General features: G+C 36.5%; 1 protein-coding gene across 5 annotated transcripts in view; it reads right to left on the reverse strand.

Moving 5' to 3' along the window:
• DMD (dystrophin) overlaps window positions 1–21264 on the reverse strand; it is a 2259822-nt gene that overhangs the window by 1304531 nt on the left and 934027 nt on the right. For all 5 annotated transcript variants that reach the window (XM_082446317.1, XM_082446321.1, XM_082446320.1 and 2 more), the window contains one exon: window positions 543–731. In XM_082446317.1, coding sequence (XP_082302443.1) covers window positions 543–731 — 189 coding nt within the window. The remainder of the gene's footprint in view (window positions 1–542; window positions 732–21264) is intronic.

The following is a 21264-nucleotide window of genomic DNA, read 5'->3' on the forward strand; positions in this document are numbered from 1 at the left end:
GGGTAGTTCAGCCTGATACCCCACAGGTACTCTGGAGTGTAAGTTCTATCTCAGTATTGACCTTGACCCAAGAGAAGGGAGTTGGCCTTTCATATTCCTATATGAGTCTTTGGCAGAATCTAATCTCAGCATCTTCAAGTGTTACTCTCCAAAGAACAACTTCCAAAGCTGGCTACAGGAATGCCAAACACATGAATGTTTATCTTGTTTCCTTCTCAAAATAAACACTAAATTATCAAAATACAAGGATCTTATAGAGTAATTGAGGAAAACAGAGAGACTTATCGTAAGTCATATGCCTTGTTTCATTAATCGATGTTTTTTAAAAAAAAAAATTTTATTTATTTATTTACTTGGCTGCACCAAGTCTTAGCTGTGGCTCGCAGGATCTTTTTCAGTTGCAGCATGCAGGATCTTTAGTTGCGGCATGTGATCTCTCAGTTGCAGCATGTGGGATCTAATTCCCTGACTAGGGATTGAACCCGGGAGTCTTAGCCACTGGACCACTAGGGAGATCCCCATTAATCGATGCTTTGCTTTACCTCATGAGTATGAAATTGTTCTTTCACTTCTTCTACATCATTAGAAATCTCTCCTTGTGCTTGCAATGTGTCCTCAGCTGAAAGAAGCCATGAGAGTACTTCTTCTAAAGCTGTCTGGTAACTGTCCAGGTTTACTTCAGTCTCCATCAATGAACTGCCAAATGATTTGTCTTCAGGAGCTTCCAAACGCTGAACAATAGAACAAATTGGGTGTTATACAATTAGTATCTTGGCAGACTGTTCCAGTACATTAAATGATAAATCGAATGAAATATTTAAAATGCTAGAAATGTCCACTTGCATTATCAGAGACATGAACAGCAGAAACATACAATAACGAGCGTGCATTTTAACATCCTCACAAATATACACACAAATTCTCAAATGGCAGTTGGAATCCACTTCAATTAATATTTTATTAAAGCTCTTCTAGATTACTATAAAGAGTGAAGTAGTACATCATCTCTTCATGTTGTATTTTAAATGCCATGGATTTTCATCCATAGGTAAACTTTTTTAGTTCATATTTTCAATCCTTTACATATACATTATTGGTATTATATTTATATAACTTTTGCAATAACATTAAAGGAAACATCTCTTCCCAAGAGCCCCTAATAAAATATTTCTGAAAATTCACAGACCAGAAAAGTTATCAGTATGAAAATAAGTGGGGGAAAGGTAAAATTTAAAAAGAAAGAACCTCATTCACACATCTGAAATTTCTAACAGTATAATGACTTCTGTGAGTTAAGCTTTTATTTCCAGAAGGCCATGGTTTAAATAACAAGACATTATCTTAGGCAAAGCAAAATATGAAGTATTTGCTACCAGATTTATTTAGCAGGATGTTAACTGAGATTCCCAACAGTTGTCTTGTAATTTCTCCTTGGATCCTAAAGCTGAGAACAATGGTAACAAAGTGTTCATAATTCTAAAGAGAAGATCCAGGCCACCTATGAAGGAGCTGCTAAGAAGGGACCACAAAACTGTCCCACCACCCTTAATCCACTGCCTAGCTCAAAGGTGTGTAAGAGGAAACAAGGAGACTGGAGAAATCTGGTGAGAAAGGATTCCCCTGGAGTGCGATGCACGTCCATACCTTCCACCACCTCAAGCCAAGTAATGGAGACCTCAAGAGAATCACCTGTAGAGCTGACAGTAGCTTCTAGGATGGAATATTGACCTCTAAACCTGGCTGTGTATTTGCAGAGATTCAGGAGCTATGGGACCAGTACTACCAAGTGATGGGAGAGAGCTCTTGGGATAAGCTATGTGCCTGCTGATTTAACCTGAAGGCAATTATCAACAGCAAAAATTTGAACAAATAAGAAAATCTGCATAAATTTTTCTTTAGGCCAACTGCACTCATGGCAGGTTGCTGGGCTTTAGAAATCCTGAGAAGGACCACACTCAAGAGGGTTTCCTGCTGAGGTAAGGGACACAGGCAAATAGTTGAAGTAGTCAGAGCAAAAATATTGGAGAAATATTTGGAGAGGAATCTTCTGAACACCCTATAAAGAGAGCAGGCAAGCACTGGGCCCTAACAAACAGGATTTTGCAAAGGAAACAAACGGCATTGTAGAACAACCAGAAGCTACTTGGGGTGGGGGGAGCAGGGTTCATGACCTAGAGAAAAATTCATCCTTTTGATGGTTCTTCCCTGCCATGCCTGCCTTGAATTTCCAGTCCCCAGCAATTCTGGGCCTTATCCCACTGAGCTGCTAGCACCAACTTAATTGTGCTCTTCTGATAAATGCTCCAATTTTGAAACTTTAATATGATAAATTTCTCTATTAAGTCCTTTAGGATGAAAAAGCATAGTGGCAGTCTTTGGTGTAATATTTTTATCAAATGATGCACTCTTAATCTATTTCTAGAGAACTGGCAGAAATATGTCATCCTGTTAAGTCAAAATCACCCAACTCCAGTATCTCAAACAGAGCATAAATGCCCCAAGAGGGCTAGTCGCATTGGCCCTTCCCAAGGTCAAGGCAAGTTCTGAAGGTCTGAGGGGTTAGAACAAGTTTCATGGTGTATCCCTTCTCTCTACCCCTAAATACTATAAATAATAAATATAAAAGTCATCATTAAGAGGAAAAAAGTCACAAAAACAGAGCCTGGGAGATGTGTGTAGACAGAACCAGCTTCATGGTTGGGCAACCTGAGCAGTTTTATGGTGCCCAAGACTCAGAACGACCCCTTGCTTGTTTTATCTGCTTTTTGACAGTGCCGTCTTAAAATTCTTAATAATTTTATCTTTGAACTTGGGTTTTGTAAGTGAAGTCCAATGGGGTGATGAAGTATGCACGTGAGCAGAGGAGATAAGTGCAATAGGTGTGTTTGCCCCATTTGCATATAGTGTTTCTGATGTCCCATGAGCCTAGAATTCTGGTGGACCCATGACATGTGGGAGCTGAGCAGATTCAAAGTGAGCGGAAGGTAACTATGACTGAATGAGAGGGGCACTGACAGCCCCAGGAAGTCATGCTTTCTGTTTGAACGGGAACTTGCTTCCAATGCAGAAAGAAGGCAATCCTAAGAAAACATGAACAATCAAAGAACCCTGTCATATCCTTTCTTACTCGTATTTCTTTCCTGTATTAGCCAACCATTTATGCTGAAACTGACGACAGAGAAAGAAAGGGAAAGATAGGGCAAGATGGTTCCTTTCCTTTCACTCCTTCCTTAACTCATCAGTAAGCTGAAGGCACAGGACATGGGTAGAACTTACACCTATCAAGAAGTGAAATAAAAACAGCTTAGTTGTACAATGTTTCCATGTTAAGAATGAAATACATATGCATGCACAAGCTCTGAAATACAAATTGTGCAATGCTGGTGATTCTGCTTGAGTTAAACGATCTTATATTTGCATTTACAACTGCAATTGCACAATATAACAATAGGCAGTAAAACTCATGCTAATACTTTAAAATTTTAATTTTCTTTATTCAGTATGGTCAAATAGCAAATAAAAAACACAATGGCAAGTTGAGAGAAAGACCATAGAATAAAGTAAACAGCTTTATATTTTAGTAATTTTAACAGCACCTTCCTTCCTGCATTTTTGAACAAGGGGCTCCGTATTTCATTTTTCACTGGGCTGTACAAATTGCTAGCCAGCCCTGTATGTAGGTGGAAAAAAAGTACAGTCCACTCCTGGATATTTTGCCTTCCCTGGGTTATGGGTGAGAAGAGATGGGACATTTATCATGTACAATAAAAAGTGGTTATAAAACCCAGGGGCTTTGGAGGCAAACAATCAGTGTTTGAATCTTGTCACCCTGGGAAAGTTACTTAGCCCCATCATTAGCCTCAGCTTCCTCCTATGTAAAATGAGAACAATAATACTTTCCTAAGATTGCCGTAAGAATTAAAGGAGAGTATATAAAGTGTTTGGCAGAATGCCTGATCTTGTGCAAGAACCCAACAGAGTAGGCGATAGCTATTAATTATTATTCGATTCTTCTACACATAAGAACCATTTTGAAACACAACCTGCTCCAAAGTTACCTTCTTAAGTCACTGTCCAGATTTCAAGGGCCAGATAATTCCTACAGAAAAAATGACCCAGGAAACTTCTAAGAGCAAGCATCAATTAAATCAAACCTTTCTGAACCTGAACCTCAATCTAGTTCCTATTTAAAAGTTCTAAAAATTATTAACAATCTTGAGTTCAAATAATCTTTTGCAAATGATAAATTGTAAACAACACTATTACTCAAGTAACACAATACTATATTTTACTACTGTACAATTTGGATTAAAAAAGTAAGCAGCTCATGATTTACTGATATTTACAGAGGCTTGAATTTTTGGAGAAAATTTTAGAAGGCAAATCTTTATACTCAAGGACATGCTGTCTAGCACTCATAAATTCTGAATATAAAAGTTTTGTCTGAGGATGTTCATAAAACAAAAACTTTGCAAAGACAGCTATATTAAAGGTAAATTCAAACATGAATAAGCTATGTAAAATTACATAAATATCTCAATTAATCATTATTTATATCCATAAATCAGCTCTACATATATACATGATTATGGCCAAAATTGTCAGCTAGACTCTGAGTAATTTTTTCTCTGTCTAGACCACTGTTTTTCAAATTTGTAAGTCATGATCCATCAGTGATTCATGAAATCATTTTAGTGGGTCATGACCAGGAATATTCTATTTAAAATTAAATAGAATAAAAATACCAGTCTGTGTAATTTATATTAAGGACTAGATTCTTTTGTGAATTTTTGTTTCAGATATGTATACATATGTGTGTCTATGTATAAATGTATATGTATATATGTTCTGAATCAAGATGGAAAAAAAAATTTATAGCTCATGGAACAAAACTGGAAATGGTTCTAGAATTTCAGGTAAACCCATGAAAGAAGAAATTTGCTTGAATTCCACATTTGCAATAAAACCCTTGGAAAAACACATATTCTTTTTATTTATTTTTTTGTCCATCTTTGAAAGAGAATTTGGAAACAAACAAGGACACATAGGCTTATGCTTTTGGTTTTAGTTTCCCAAAATATGTATTCATTGTCATAGTATTACATATTTCACTTCAGCTTGTGGCTAGTTCATACATATTATGGCAAAGAAAATTTTCTAGGAAACTTGATCTTTGCTTCTTATAGAAAAATATCTATGCATAAGAAAGAGACACCAATCATTTCATGAATGGAGATGCTAGTATGATCAACTGGAAATAATTTTTTTTCCTATGCTTTGATCTTATTTTAATTTCTGTCTTTATAAAAGTAGTTTATGTTTGCAGTACGTTGGGCAAATAGTGATTCAGATGAGAGGCATAACAATGGATGGATGAAACAATTCTGGTTGTTTTCAAAATTAAGAACACTAAAATTTATTCAACATTACCTACATACTTCAAAGGCTTAATTACTACCCTTTTGCATGAAGAATTACTAGATATCGTCACCTGTGTTCCTTGAAGATGTTGCGAATGCATAAAGGTGAAGGAGTAGACAGCGGAAGAGTAAAGTAATGGGGGAAGACAAATAAGTATATGTGTTAGTCCTGCAATGTCCAGGACAAATGTCTGGAAACTCATTTCTAGTGATAGAAATTGTCATAATAAAACAGAGAGTGATAGGCTTGACATGACTCCATACATAAATATTTTTTAAAAACCAGTTTACTATCTAGCTGACCTGGGATAAGTTATTCAACCTCTCTGTGTCTCAGTTTCCCCATCTGTAAAACAAAGAAAATAATAATATATCTCCATAGGACTGCTGAAAAGATTATATGTAATGATGCATATAAAATGCTAAGCACATTCTAGTTTCCAAGAAATGCTCTGCAATGCCTGTATTTGGGGACCAATGTTCGCTGAAATGGCAAATGATTTTTATGAGGAAACACAGTTGAATGAGCTGTGTGTATTTTTAGAAGCATGACTTTGGCAATTCAAACTGAGATAAGTCATCAAATGGCAACACATAGGTAGTGAAACCAGCAATCCAGCAAACCACAAAGCTCTTAGAAAAATAGCTGGGATGTTTCCAGAGGGCACAATCTATCACTGAGTACTTTTATATTTCTGTTGAAACTGATCTATTTTGGCAACTTCCCCAAATTTAACCTTAAAATGTGATACGAGTTTTAACCTGGATAAAAACAGTTTTACTGTTCTTGAATGTATAAATGCTTCAAGAACTTTTGAAAGTTTTGTCACTTAGCTCCTTTAAATGTGTCACACTTCTTTTTTACACAGTCTAAGACAATGCATGGATGGTGAATTTTTGGGTGTATTCTATAATCTTTTTTATCCTTCAGTGAAAGATTATTTGAAAGCTAAAGGATCATGGAGGGATAACCAAGTGGTTCTTTTACTAAATAACAGAAGAACAGTTCAGAGGAACCAGGATTTATATCTGGAAACATTCTTGCCACATTTCTGCTGTGTTTCCTCTGAGATATAACATGTAAACCAGGGTATTATTCAAAGTATGAAAAATGATTACAGAAGTGATTTATGAGGAGTTAATCCATCATGCAACACTGTACATGACATTCAATCTAATGATATTAAATAGGTAATTTTTAATATTGCTTGTGCCTGAAATTCAGTTCAAAGTTAAGCCCTAATGAGGATTTTGGAAAAATTACGGCCTGCTGTATGGCAATATTAAAACAACCATCACAACAACAATAACTACATCTCTAATAGCAATAACAACAGCTGCCATTATTTACTGGGCACTTTGTGTCAGTCAATTTGCAAAGCACTTAACGTGCATTATATCATTTTTCACCACAACAGTTCAAGATGACAGAATATAGTAGGATGAGGAAACGGGAACAGAAAAATTAAATAACATGCCAAAGGTCACAAAGGTAACTGGCTGATCTGTTATTTAAAACCAGGTTGCTTGGATTCTAAAACAGACATCCTTACCTGTTCTCTTCAAGGAAAGAGATCCTTTGTTTAAGGCCTTTTTGACATTTATAAGGGAAATGCAAATGATATTAAGCCCTGGGAAGACTCTGGATAGATTTCATTAACAGCCACAAATTCTTCCCTCTGCCTCAAGCCAAGTAATAAAAGACCAGAGCAGTCCTCTGCCCTGTTGGTGCAGGTAGATTAGTCAGCTGAAGGCAACAGGCAGTTCTTCAGTTTTATCATTGGCTCCTAACAAGAGTGTGCATGCTTCAAGGTATATACTTCAGGGTCTCATTAACAATTAAAGCTCTTAATCTTAAGGTTTAGAGAACTGAGAAGAGTGTATAAAGGCTCACTGTATTTGAAAGAAATAAAAGGTGTGAAACCTTTTGACAAGTTTTTTATCTCTTGTTGTACTAATATTTCTTTTCACATCTTAAAGTAAAAGACTCAAAAGTCAGGGTGGGCTACAAGCTAGGAGGAATCACTCCTGATTTAGGGAAGATACTATAAAAGAATTTAAGGGTATATATGTATATATTATAAAATGAGGCGATGGAAAACATGAGTAGGAATGCAAAACAGAGTCCCAAGTGAGTCTGATGTAGAAAATACATGTCATAAAGACATATGTGTGTATTAGTTTAAAAAAAAACCCTTTTATTATTATTGAAATGACTTGCTCTTTTACCTTCAACAATTTGGTTGAAAGCTGTCCAGCAAACAACATACTTTACAATTTATTTCACATTCACCTCTTCTTTTTCATTCCTAGTGACATCACCCTAAACCACTGGCTCTCAACCAGGAGCTGTTTTGCCCTCTTGGGGACATTTGACAATATCTGGAGGCAGTTTTGATCGTCACTGCTGGGGGTAGAGGGTGCTACTGACATCTAGGACATCTAGTGGGTAGACGCCAGGAATGCTGCTAAACATTCTACACTGCACAGCTCAACAGCAGCGTAAGTACTACCACCACCCACTCTCCCTCCACAAAAAAATGATCAGGCCCCAAATGTCAGGAGTGACACTCTGAGAAACTCTGTGCTAAAACAACACAAAAATGAGGTTAATGACATGCTCCCCAAATTGATTCCCTCTTCTCTATCTTTTGCTTGCTTCAATCCAACTTGAGCATAGTTGCCACGTTTATAACAGGTATTTTACTCTTACATGCAATAAATTTCAGTGATTTTACTCTTAGAATACAGTCCCAAATTCATACCCTAACATGTAGTGGTCTCAGATGTTTTCCTCTATTCTCTCTCTCACAGCTTTGGAAACCTACAAATAATCAATTTTCATCTTTCACCTTCCTACTTGTTTATTTCTCCGCTACCAACATATTAAAACAACAACAAAAATACTTTCCCAAACATATTTAAATCATATTCGCCTTTAAGTTCCAGCTCAAATCTCATCTCCTGTATGACTCTTCCTGAACCTTACAATAATGCTCTTCAATTCTGTAAAGTGTTCATCTTTATCAAAATAACATTTGTGACTGCATATTCCACTTTTTTTCTATTCCTTTTTTTAAAATTTACATCTTTATTAGAGTATAATTGCTTTACAATGGTGTGTTAGTTTCTGCTTTATAACAAAGTGAATCAGTTATACATATACATATGTCCCCATATCTCTTCCCTCTTGCATCTCCCTCCCTCCCACCCTCCCTATCCCACCCCTCTAGGTGGTCACAAAGCACCGAGCTGATCTCCCTGTGCTATGCGGCTGCTTCCCACTAGCTATCTATTTTACGTTTGGTAGTGTATATATGTCCATGCCACTCTCTCACTTTGTCCCAGCTTACCCTTCCCCTTCCCCGTATCCTCAAGTCCATTCTCTAGTAGGTCTGCATCTTTATTCCCATCTTGCCCCTAGGTTCTTCATGACCATTTTTTTTTCATATTCCACTTTTTTAATCACGTTGTTCCATAGCAATTTTGAGGACTGATTCAACTTAGCTGCCCTATTCACTCTGCACCCAATCTACCAGGTATTACAAAAGTTTTAGCTAAAAACATTTAATCTTCTATTATCTAAATCAGGATTTCTTGCAATATCAAACGAAAACATTTTTATATTTATAATATGGATTCAAAACCTCACGAAAACATTTCATTTATATTTTAAATGAACTTAAAAATTTTCAAGTTTCTGTAAGTAGATGTAAAAGATTTCATAACTGACACACTTATGATGAGAATACTGTCAAATATCCATTTTCGAAATGCACTCTCCATAGCACAAATTTCCTATAAAATGCAGTTCCTTTCTTAATCATTGTCAGTTAATACAGAAATTTGCCTTGAAAGGAGAGATCAAGTCTTTTTACTGCTTTTGGAAATGTCTGAGAAATGACACAGTAAGCACAGACATTTGCCAACACAGAAATGTTCAGCATATCTGGAACACTTGTTTTTTGAAAAAGAAAATATATACTACATTTTTTCAAATACTTTACCATATGATAACTAGAACATTTCTGTGCAGTAAAAAGTATTCTCTGGGACACTCCGATTTTATTGCAAAATATTATAAGTATTTTACTACTTAAGACGATACAACCTGTAAACGCATTTAACTGTTCACATGCATTGCAATGCATCCAGAACACCAAAGATGCCAATAAATAAGGCCCAATACCAATTCATCTGATTAAAGATGTCTGACCGAGGACATCAAGGACCATATGTTATACAAAATCATCTGAAAACCTGTATATTAAAAATTAGTAAAGTTTCTTTCTTTCTTAATTTCAAATAAAGTATGCATATGAAGAGACATCATACTATGTTCTTCTGAAACCCCAGTGGATCATCTTGTGTATCTTGTGGTTAGGTGCTCCCCACTTTGTAGACTATGCTCTAATCTATAATGCTTTTTTCATCCTCTAAACTCCTATAGAATTTATAAACACAACACAAGTATAATTCATTGAGTGTTTACTATTCGTAAGGTGTGCTGCAAGCACATCATTAAACTACCTAATTTAACCTTACAACAAAAGGAATGCCTACTGTCTACGTTTTACAGGAAGGAGACCAGATGCATAGGGGTTAGAAACTTGCCCAAGGTCACAGTTAATAAAGAGCAGAGATGGGAGGAGAACTCAGTATCTGTCTCACAGAAGCCTACAATTTTAACTATGTTGCCAGACATAGTTTTCATAACTTAAGGGGAAGAAGCATTTCCCAGAGATAGCTAGATTGGTAAAACTGCATTTAAAAATCAAAAATGTAAGAATGTGCCATACTTTGAACGTAATGATTATAAGTCTTTCACACACCCCAAGAACCAATGATAGAATTCTTTGATTCATCCAGTCTCTCTCTCCCCTAGACCCTTCTGTGAATAATTTTACATGTTTATAATATGATTGGCTTTGGTGTACAATTTCTGTATTCTCAATAGATAACTTGCTCATATAAAGATTTTTAAATATTTACAGTGGGCTTCATTAGTACAATGCCCTAAAATTTACTGGTATACTTGAATTTTTAAACCACATAAAATTATGGATACTATAAAATACGTAACAATATCACTGGGATATATAATCATACTTGGAACATATATCAAAATCTAAAACATGCCTATTGGCATATTTCAAATTGTTTGGTCTACTTTTGAAAATAGGAAGGGAAGAAACAAAAGGAATAAAAATGCTTTCTTTGTTCACATACTGAGATAATCAATACTATATTTAAAACCAATGTTTCATTTTATTTTAAAAATACTCTTGCGTAGAGTCAGTTATCATTTTCTTGATTTGTATAACCCTTGGAAATTTTCTACAAAATCACTACTTAGTCTATAAAAAGGTATTTTTAAATATATTGTCCTTATTTCATATTACACTAGGAAGGAAACGGAATTATTGCCACATACACAAATTAAAACAATGAATTAAACCTTGAGTATTAAAATATGGCAGCAATTAAAAACTTTAACATGAAGATGAATTAAAAATCATGCAAATGAGCAGAAAAGGAAGGTCAAATATGTCTTTGTTCTGGGGAAACTATAAATCAGGAAAAGGAAATTCATTTAAGCCAGAAGGGAAATAGTCACAAGTGTGTTTAGAATCTCCTGATTTAGAAATCCTGGGATGCAGCTCAATTTGACCTACAAAGCTTTTTGGATAATCAAATTGTGCCTAGGCCTGAAGGTACACACATGATATTTGTTTAAAAGAATCGTGATTGCCTTGTAAACTTCTTTTACAATGTTATTAGCACAAGTTGCTCCACATACTTGGCCAACATTGCTTATTTCTCCCACTGTCCCAGAAGAACCACAAACTGCCAATTATCATGGGAGCAGTTTATCAGAGTATGGATTATCTGGAGCTCTTATTTCTCTTCCATTTGGCCTTTTCACAGCTCATTAGCACCTCAACAAGAAAGTTAAGGCTAAGGAAGGAAAGGCTGCCGAAATTCAAAATAATTAAATTTGCTCCTTGTCAGCAGCATATACAGCAAAACATTTAGAAATGCTAGAAAAATTAACCAAAATGGGATCCACAAAGATATTTAAGGTATACAATGGCAATTTGCCTTGACTGATTTTTTCCAACTGTATTGTCTGAAATATTGACTAAATTGACTGGAGGTTTTGGCATCCTACAGGACTCAAAGCCCTTTGTTTTTAGCATATAATAGGCCACCTTTAGAGATATCACTTGCCAGTGAGCAATACATAACACTCATTGCCGATATACTACCATTTTCCAGCGTGAAGGAAAGAAATTGAAAATCAGCTTTCCAAAAGAAGATTTATGACTCAATAGTTACTTGGGTAGAAAAGAGTATGCCGGGTAGACAAAACTAAAAAGCTCCTTGTTTGGTTTTAGGCTTGCCTGTGCATTTGATGCCACCAGCCTCCCTGACAGTCCTCTAGGGAAAGAAAACTATTTGCACTAAAGCACAATTACACCTGATGGCTAATTGAGTTTGCCTTGGGTTCTTCTGGAATCTAATAGTTTTAGGACAAATACATAAGCACACATTTTTCCACAGGACAAATGTCAATTTTTCTTTAGCACTGCAAATGTCTACAAAGCAAATGTAGGTTAAAATAATAAAGGAATCCAGTGCATGGTTCAGAAAATGTTACATAAAATAGGAAATGACGTAGAAGAAACAAATCTTTAAAATGTATAATGTATTGATATATATTAGGGTTATTGCAATGATGTCTGTAACATTATCTTTACATCATTAGAAATAAAACATATAGAAAAGATAAAAAGAACTCCCTTTCTATTCATCACACACACGACTTCTTATGACTGACTCTCTTTCTCAACTTTCTTTATCCAATTATCACTATTTAAGGACCAGTGAAACATGGGTTTAATGAAATATAAAAGTGCTGACTATATTAATATGGACCTTCTTAATGAAACTGAACCTTCTCAGGAGGCAGCACATATCACCCAAAATACCGCATGAACAATGTATACAAATGCATAACCGAATTCATATCAAGGTTCATGAGACAACAGTTTGAATTCTAAGTCACAAATATGGTACTTAAAAACAACTTCATGTGTAAAATCAACAGATTTTAAATTCAATGTGTTTTTCTTTTACAGGAATTATCTGCAAGCCAAAATGTATTTTACTGCCTCTCAGAAAAGGAATTTTTTTCAAAAGATTACCCAAAAAAGGTAGATGTGGGTATTTTTATAACTAGAATTAAAAACGCTTAATTATAATGAAATGCTTCAATCATAACCTAGAAACTATACACACACATGTATATCCTTGTTTGGGGAAGAAATAAGGAACTCAGAAAATTAAATCTCTTTTATTATCTATTCATTATAGGTAATACATCCTTAAACATGGAAATAGTAATGTTACATCCATTATTATTCTACTTTTTAATAAGTATGTAAGATATTCACAATGAATCGGTAAACCTATCTTTGTCTAGCCTTTCTAGGGACAACTAAACTAATAATATTGAAAACTTTATGATTTGTCATAAAGTTGTTATAATTGCAGACTTGCCAGGTACAGAAACAATTAGAAAAAAATACTGTATACATTCAATACATCACACCTTTATTTATTTTGTAGAGAAGGGCTCTGAAAGCATATGAAATTCTGGCTCTACCACATATTAGTGATTCTTCAACAAATATTTCTTGAGCAACTGCCAAGAGCCAGGCACTGTTCTAGGCAACGATGATACAGCCATACACAAAACAGACAAAAACCCACATCTTTGAGGAACTAATCTTATTAGGGGAGGCATACTAAACAAATTAAATAAGTACATTTGAAGCTGGTAAGTGCTATGGAGAAAAATAATGCAAGAAGAAGAAAGGGGACACTGTGGATTTAATTTAGGAAGGTCAGGGAAAATATCACTGAGTGAGTATCATTTGAGAAAAAGACTTAAAGATGCGAAAGAGAGGTAGTCATATGACTATGTGGGGGACATGTGCTTAGAGACAAAGGCATGGAGGCCAGGATGGTTTCAGTGGAATGAGAGAAGGCAAGAATTGTGGAAGACAAGGCCACAGAAGGAATGAAGGGGGAGAGGGAGGTGACTGTGTATGGGCTCAGAACACAGAGGGGCTACATTTTACTCCGAGTGGGTGGCAAGCCATTGGAGGATTTTCAGCAGCAGTGTGATATGATCTGACTTACATTTTAAGAGGACCATATGGCAGACAAAGTGGAGGTAAGTAAGGGAAGGGCCAAAGTTAGCAGACCAGCTGAAAAGGCTATTTCAATAATCCAGACCAGAGATGACGCTGGGGCCAGATTCTGGATACAGATTGGTCATGGTGACCTGGCATAATTTTCTGACCAATAATATAAGGTGTGAGAAAAAGGGAGACTAAGTATTTAGCTACGGCAACTGAAAGTGTGGAGTTGCTACTTACTGTGATAGGAAGGGCTGCTGATGAAGTAGAATCGGGGATTAGTCGGTTCAGTTTTGAACATGTTCAATTTGAATTGACTAGGAGTGAGTACTTGAATCGTGCGCCTAAGTTTGGAGTTGAGCAGAAAGTTCTGAGCCGGGGGAAACATTTGGCAGGCAATCAACCTACAGATGGTATTTGATATCAAGATACTAGATGAGATCATCAGGGAAATGAATGTGGTCTAAGAATTGATCCCTGGTTACTGTCATCTTTTATTTTTGAATCACATTTAATCGTTAAACATTCACAATTCATACACTGATATGATCATATACACATTAATTTTGTGGATTGTGAGTCAAGAATATTTTCTTTTCCCCCAGCTTTACGAATGTAAGAACTAGCTATCAAAACTCAGAACATTCATTGGCATTTTTCTAAATAGGAAAGTTGCTGCAATGCTTGACTGTGGGAGACCATGTTTTTCAGAAGGCTTGTTTCTAGAATTGGGTTTAAAGGGACCCATTGCCCCTCTGCATTATTTACAATAAGCTGTAGAAAGTGCTTAAAAACTTGGCATCAGGGGACAGAGCCCTACTATCAGCAAGCTTTTGCATAAATAACAGATTTCCAGCAGCGAATGTTTTAAAACAAAGAATTGTTTGATCCTTACTGCATCGTGTTTTATAAAATCAAAACATGTTAAAACGTTCCGGCTATGTCATGGTCTATGCTCTATGCCAACTTGCTCTCTGACAAAACTCGAATGTGAAAGATTTTTTTTTTAACATCTTTATTGGAGTATAATTGCTTTACAATGGTGTGTTAGTTTCTGCTTTATAACAAAGTGAATCAGTTATACATATACATATGTTCCCATATCTCTTCCCTCTTGCGTCTCCCTCCCTCCCACCCTCCCTACCCCACCCCTCTAGGTGGTCACAAAGCACCGAGCTGATCTCCCTGTGCTATGCCACTGCTTCCCACTAGCTATCTATTTTACATTTGGTAGTGTATATATGTCCATGCCACTCTCTCACTCTGTCACATCTTATCCTTCCCCCTCCCCATATCCTCAAGTCCATTCTCTAGTAGGTCTGTGTCTTTATTCCCGTCTTGCCACTAGGTTCTTCATGACCTTTTTTTTTTTCCTTAGATTCCATATATATGTGTTAGCATACTGTACTTGCTTTTCTCTTTCTGACTTACTTCACTCTGTATGACAGACTCTAACTCCATCCACCTCACTACAAATACCTCCAGTTCATTTCTTTTTATGGCTGAGTAATATTCCATTGTATATATGTGCCACATCTTCTTTATCCATTCATCCGATGATGGACACTTAGGTTGCTTCCATGTCCTGGCTATTGTAAATGGAGCTGCAATGAACATTTTGGTACGTGACTCTTTTTGAATTATGGTTTTCTCAGGGTATATGCCCAGTAGTGGGACTGCTGGGTCATATGGTAGTTCTATTTTTAGTTTTTTAAGGAACCTCCATACTGTTCTCCATAGTGGCTGTATTAATTTACATTCCCACCAACAGTGCAAGAGTGTTCTCTTTTCTCCACACCCTCTCAAGCATCTATTGTTTGTAGATTTTTTGATGATGGCCATTCTGACCGGTGTGAGATGATATCTCATTGTAGTTTTGATTTGCATTTCTCTAATGATTAATGATGTTGAGCATTCTTTCATGTGTCTGTTGGCAATCTGTATATCTTCTTTGGAGAAATGTTTATTTAGGTCTTCTGCCCATTTTTGGATTGGGTTGTTTGTTTTTTTGTTATTGAGCTGCATGAGCTGCTTGTATGTTTTGGAGATTAATCCTTTGTCAGTTGCTTCATTTGCAAATATTTTCTCCCATTCTGAGGGTTGTCTTCTCGTCTTGTTTATGGTTTCCTTTGCTGTGCAAAAGCTTTTAAGTTTCATTAGGTCCCATTTGTTTATTTGTGTTCTTATTTCCATTTCTCTAGGAGCTGGGTCAAAAAGGATCTTGCTGTGATTTATGTCATAGAGTGTTCTGCCTATGTTTTCCTCTAAGAGTTTGATAGTGTCTGGCCTTACACTTAGGTCTTTAATCCATTTTGAGTTTATTTTTGTGTATGGTGTCAGGGAGTGTTCTAATTTCATACTTTTACATGTACCTGTCCAGTTTTCCCAGCACCACTTACTGAAGAGGCTGTCTTTTCTCCACTGTATACGCTTGCCTCCTTTATCAAAGATAAGGTGACCATATGTGCGTGGGTTTATCTCTGGGCTTTCTATCCTGTTCCATTGATCTATGTTTCTGTTTTTGTGCCAGTACCAAACGGTCTTGATTACTGTAGCTTTGTAATATAGTCTGAAGTCAGGGAGCCTGATTCCTCCAGCTCCATTTTTCATTCTCAAGATTGCTTTGGCTATTCAGGGTCTTTTGTGTCTCCATACAAATTGTGAAATTTTTTGTTCTAGTTCTGTGAAAAATGCCAGTGGTAGTTTGATAGGGATTGCATTGAATCTGTAGATTGCTTTGGGTAATAGAGTCATTTTCACAATGTTGATTCTTCCCATCCAAGAACATGGTATATCTCTCCATCTATTTGTATCATCTTTAATTTCTTTCATCAGTGTCTTATAATTTTCTGCATACAGGTCTTTTGTCTCCTTAGGTAGGTTTATTCCTAGATATTTTATTCTTTTTGTTGCAATGGTAAACGGGAGTGTTTTCTTAATTTCACTTTCAGATTGTTCATCATTAGTGTATAGGAATGCAAGAGATTTCTGTGCATTAATTTGTATCCTGCTAGTTTACCAAATTCATTGATTAGCTCTAGTAGTTTTCTGGTAGCATCTTTAGGATTCTCTATGTATAGTATCATGTCATCTGCAAGCAGTGACAGCTTTACTTCTTCTTTTCTGATTTGGATTCCTTTTATTTCTTTTTCTTCTCTGATTGCTGTGGCTAACACTTCCAAAACTATGTTGAATAACAGTGGTGAGAGTGGGCAACCTTCTCTTGTTCCTGATCTTAGTGGAAATGGTTTCAGTTTTTCACCATTGAGGACAATGTTGGCTGTGGGTTTGTCATATATGGCCTTTATTATGTTGAAGAAAGTTCCCTCTATGCCTACTTTCTGCAGGGCTTTTATCATAAATCGGTGTTGAATTTTGTCGAAAGCTTTCTCTGCATCTATTGAGATGATCATATGGTTTTTCTCCTTCAATTTGTTAATATGATGTATCACGTTGATTGATTTGCGTATATGGAAGAATCCTTGCATTCCTGGAATAACCCCACTTGATCATGGTGTATGATCCTTTTAATGTGCTGTTGGATTCTGTTTGCTAGTATTTTGTTGAGGATTTTTGCATCTATGTTCATCAGTGATATTGGCCTGTGGTTTTCTTTCTTTGTGACATCTTTGTCTGGTTTTGGTATCAGGGTGATGGTGGCCTCGTAGAATGAGTTGGGGAGTGTTCCTCCCTCTGCAATATTTTGGAAGAGTTTGAGAAGGATAGGTGCCAGCTCTTCTCTAAATAAAGATTATGTCTTAATAAAGGGAGGAAACACATTGAGACTTAAAGGCACTGAAAAGGATTAAGCAGGAATCAATACTACTAATAATTGCTTACTAAAAATGGAATTGTATTAGTTAAATATTAATGGAACAAAAACTTGTTATTGAAGATGCATCATGAATGTTAATGTCAATTTTGTATGTCCCCGTTTTTCCACAATAGCAAGGACTATACATTTATACCACATATTACATATAGCACATAGTACAGTATACATAGTGTACTATAGATTCCTACCACATAGTATACTACTGCAGAGTATATCAAAACCCTTGCTCAGGGCTTCCCTGGTGGCACAGTGGTTAAGAATCCACCTGCCAATGCAGGGGACATGGGTTCGAGCCCTGGTCCGGGAAGATCCCACATGCCACAGAGCAACTAAGCCCGTGTGCCACAACTACTGAGCCTGCGCTCTAGAGCCCACGAGCCACAACTACTGAGCCCACGCGCCGCAACTACTGAAGCCCATGTGCCTAGAGCCAGTGTTCCTCAACAAGCCACCATAATGAAAAGCTCGTGCACCGCACAAAGAGTAGCCCCCACTCGCTGCAACTAGAGAAAGCCCTCGCGCAGCAACGAAGACCCAATGCAGCCAAAAATAGAATTTAAAAAAAAAGTGCTTAAATCTCTCCCAATCTAAAACACATCTGTCCAATACTATCACTCTCCAGTCTATTATTCCATCTCCTCCTTGCTTTCATCACTGAACTTCTGAATAGATTACTCCACTTTACTGCTTCCAATTTGCCGTCTTCAACCTTTAACCTACGCAATCATTTTTGTTTCCCACCCTCTATGGAAACAGCCTTCTCAAAGCTTCCAAGTCGACCCCTAAAACATCACACCCAGTGCTTCTCCCCCAATGGCACCCTCTTCAATTCCATTACAGCATTTGACACTGTTGAACATGAGCACCTTCCTCAGTTTTTTTTTTTTCTCCTAAATAAATTTATTTATTTATTTATTTTATTTGGGGCTGTGTTGTGTCTTCGTTGCTGTGCGTGGGCTTTCTCTAGTTGCGGCGAGCAGGGGCTACTCTTCGTTGCAGTGCGCGGGTTTACCATAGCAGTGGCTTGTCTTTGTTGCAGAGCACGGGCTCTAGGCACCCGGGCTTCAGTAGTTGTGGGGTGCAGGGCTCAGTAGTTGTGGCTCGCGAGCTCTAGAGTGCAGGCTCAGTAGTTGTGGCACACGGGCTTAGTTGCTCTGGGGCATGTGGGATCTTCCCGGACCAGGGCTCGAACCCGTGTCCCCTGCATTTGCAGGCAGATTCTTAACCACTGTGCCGCCAGGGAAGTCCCTCAAAGTTTTTTAAAAAAATCATCTGTGTTCTAGTACTCTTGTGAGGAAGTTCTATAATCACACCTAACTATCCCTCCCCCTACTCCCGCCTGCACCAACTCAGGTTGCTTTTAGTTTGCCTGCTTAAATATATCATCTCAAATATTCTATCCTTGAACCTCTTCAAACTTTATTGTACTTTTTCTCTCTATGAAATCTCATATACTCTTATGAATTGCTCTGTTATCTCTTTCCATCCTAGCCCCTATGTTGTGTGTCTGTGTCACTGGTCTTAACTGACACCTTGAGAATAAACCCCAATTTCCAAATACAGTTAGACAGCTCTGCCTAGAGGTGTCGCTGGCACTTCCACTTCAGCATGACACTTTCTGTCCATCCTTATAATGCCCAAATGCCTCTGGAGTTAGCTCCTTAAATCCTTGGGTTGAAACACAGAACTCCATATTCAAAACCTGCCAGTGGTCTTCTCAAAAAAATATATCTCCTTTAGCATGATATTAGGATCATCCACAATCTGTCCTCAACCTTCCTTTCCAGTTGCCTCTCTTACTCCTCCCCCACCACCATACACACTACATGTCACGTGCAACTGAAGAGTCATGCTTCTACATCTTTCTCATGTGGTTCCATAAAGGAGACTGACCTTTCTATGGGAAGATTCTCCCATGAAAAATCGTATTTACCCATCAGGGTTCATCATTCAGTTACACCTCCTGTAATCTGCTAAGTCAAGATTTATGAAGCTGTGCTTAGTGCTTCCAAATGGTCTGTATGAATGTCTATTACACTTCTTAATTCTACTGTGTCTCAAAGCAGTTCTAAGAGTATCTGTCTCTTCAGTCCACAAGGACCCTGAGGGTAAGCCAAATAACACCTAGTAGTTAATACAAATTAGATCATCAATAAATACTTGATGGATGGAGCTATCAGTGTTTGACCTTCACATACTACATTATTATGTAAAATATTTAAGTACCATTGTAAATTAAAAATAAATTTTAACAGAAAGTCAAGAAGGTATAATTTTAAAATTATAGGCTTAGGAATGTAAGATACCTGGATTCCATTTTACTCTGCCACTTACTAGCTTTGTGCTTTCAGCAAATCATTTAACTGAATCTGTAAAGTGGGAAGATTGATTGGTGGTAAACATTACACACACTGTCTTCAAAGCAACTGCCACATGTTCCTGCCATTTATTAAGTGTACACTAAATGGTAACAAAATGATCATAATAGCAATTAACAGTCATAATATGTATATGTGACCATTTTGAAAACCTTGGTCTATTTTGAATTTCAAGAAAATAAGCAAGATAAAACCACTGATTAAGAAGTTACAAATAATTATTTGCAATGAAACAAATACCTTTATCTTGTACTGAAGATCCATAATGGTGACCTGTCAGATTTTTCTGCTTCAAATGATTTGAAAATAGAAATTGCAAAACTACAGTCTGTTCTGTTATTGAGCTACTGAACACTGTATTAATTTGAACAGATTCTGTCAAGGCCAAGAGCATTATAATGCTAAGACAAATGTGTTCTCGTAAACAGGGAGAATGTGTGTGGGCAAGTGAGAGAAAAATGTATACACAGCACCTTCCATAGGATTTATTTAGGTTTTCTCGACTTAGCCAAAACAAAGAATCGCAAACATCCACCAGTGTGGTTGAAGGTACATGAATGAGAAAAAACTTAGGATAGCAGCCTCAGCTACAAGTAGGTAGGTATAAAACAGTTAATATCCTAGTGTCAATACTAATCAGGGTGAATCATTCTAAAATATTCCTCTCTCTCTCCCCTTGGTTCTTTCTGAAATTTGGCTTTTGTGTCTATAGAATGTTCTGAATAAGCTATAACTCTCCATTATTCAGGGAATTATGTCTGGTTCTTAAACATTTCTCAATTATCAGACATCAAGCTTTCTTCATCAAACTTCATTTCTTATTCCAATTAACAACTCCCATTTTTAAATTTATGTTCCTAACACATGGACATACACACATACACACACAGTTCACTAGGTTCTTACTTATCTCCAAAACCTACCCTACATAGATGTTACATAAATATATTATATGTTACAGAAAAATATAATCTTAAAACAAGAGAGGAAACCATATTGGGTTTAAAATGCCATTACAGTTAACAAATAGACATGCTTAGAAATTTATATAGATATATATTAGACTGTATGACACAAGTACCATCATAATTTACGGGTAAATATAGATATTATTTGGTAATTAGTTATTTTCTACTAAAATGCGTAAGTCAATAAAATTTATTTAGAAAAATTGGAAATCACACATTAGGGTGATCTAGGATGGTCCTCTATTCTTGCACTTTACAAAGTAATCTATCCAGAAAAATAGCTTCATTTTACTCAGTTTATTAAACTCTCTTCTTTGTTTTTGTAAATTCTATGGTGCATATTGAAGGCCAGCAGCCTCTGAGAAGAAAATACAAAAATGGCATATTTAATAACAATCTAAACTATGTAATTGTATGCATTACACATTGTATATGCTTATGTTCTTATAAGAGATG

The sequence above is a fragment of the Balaenoptera physalus genome, assembly GCF_965194825.1.
Source record: "Balaenoptera physalus genome assembly, chromosome: X".
NCBI classification, from domain to species: domain Eukaryota; kingdom Metazoa; phylum Chordata; class Mammalia; order Artiodactyla; family Balaenopteridae; genus Balaenoptera; species Balaenoptera physalus.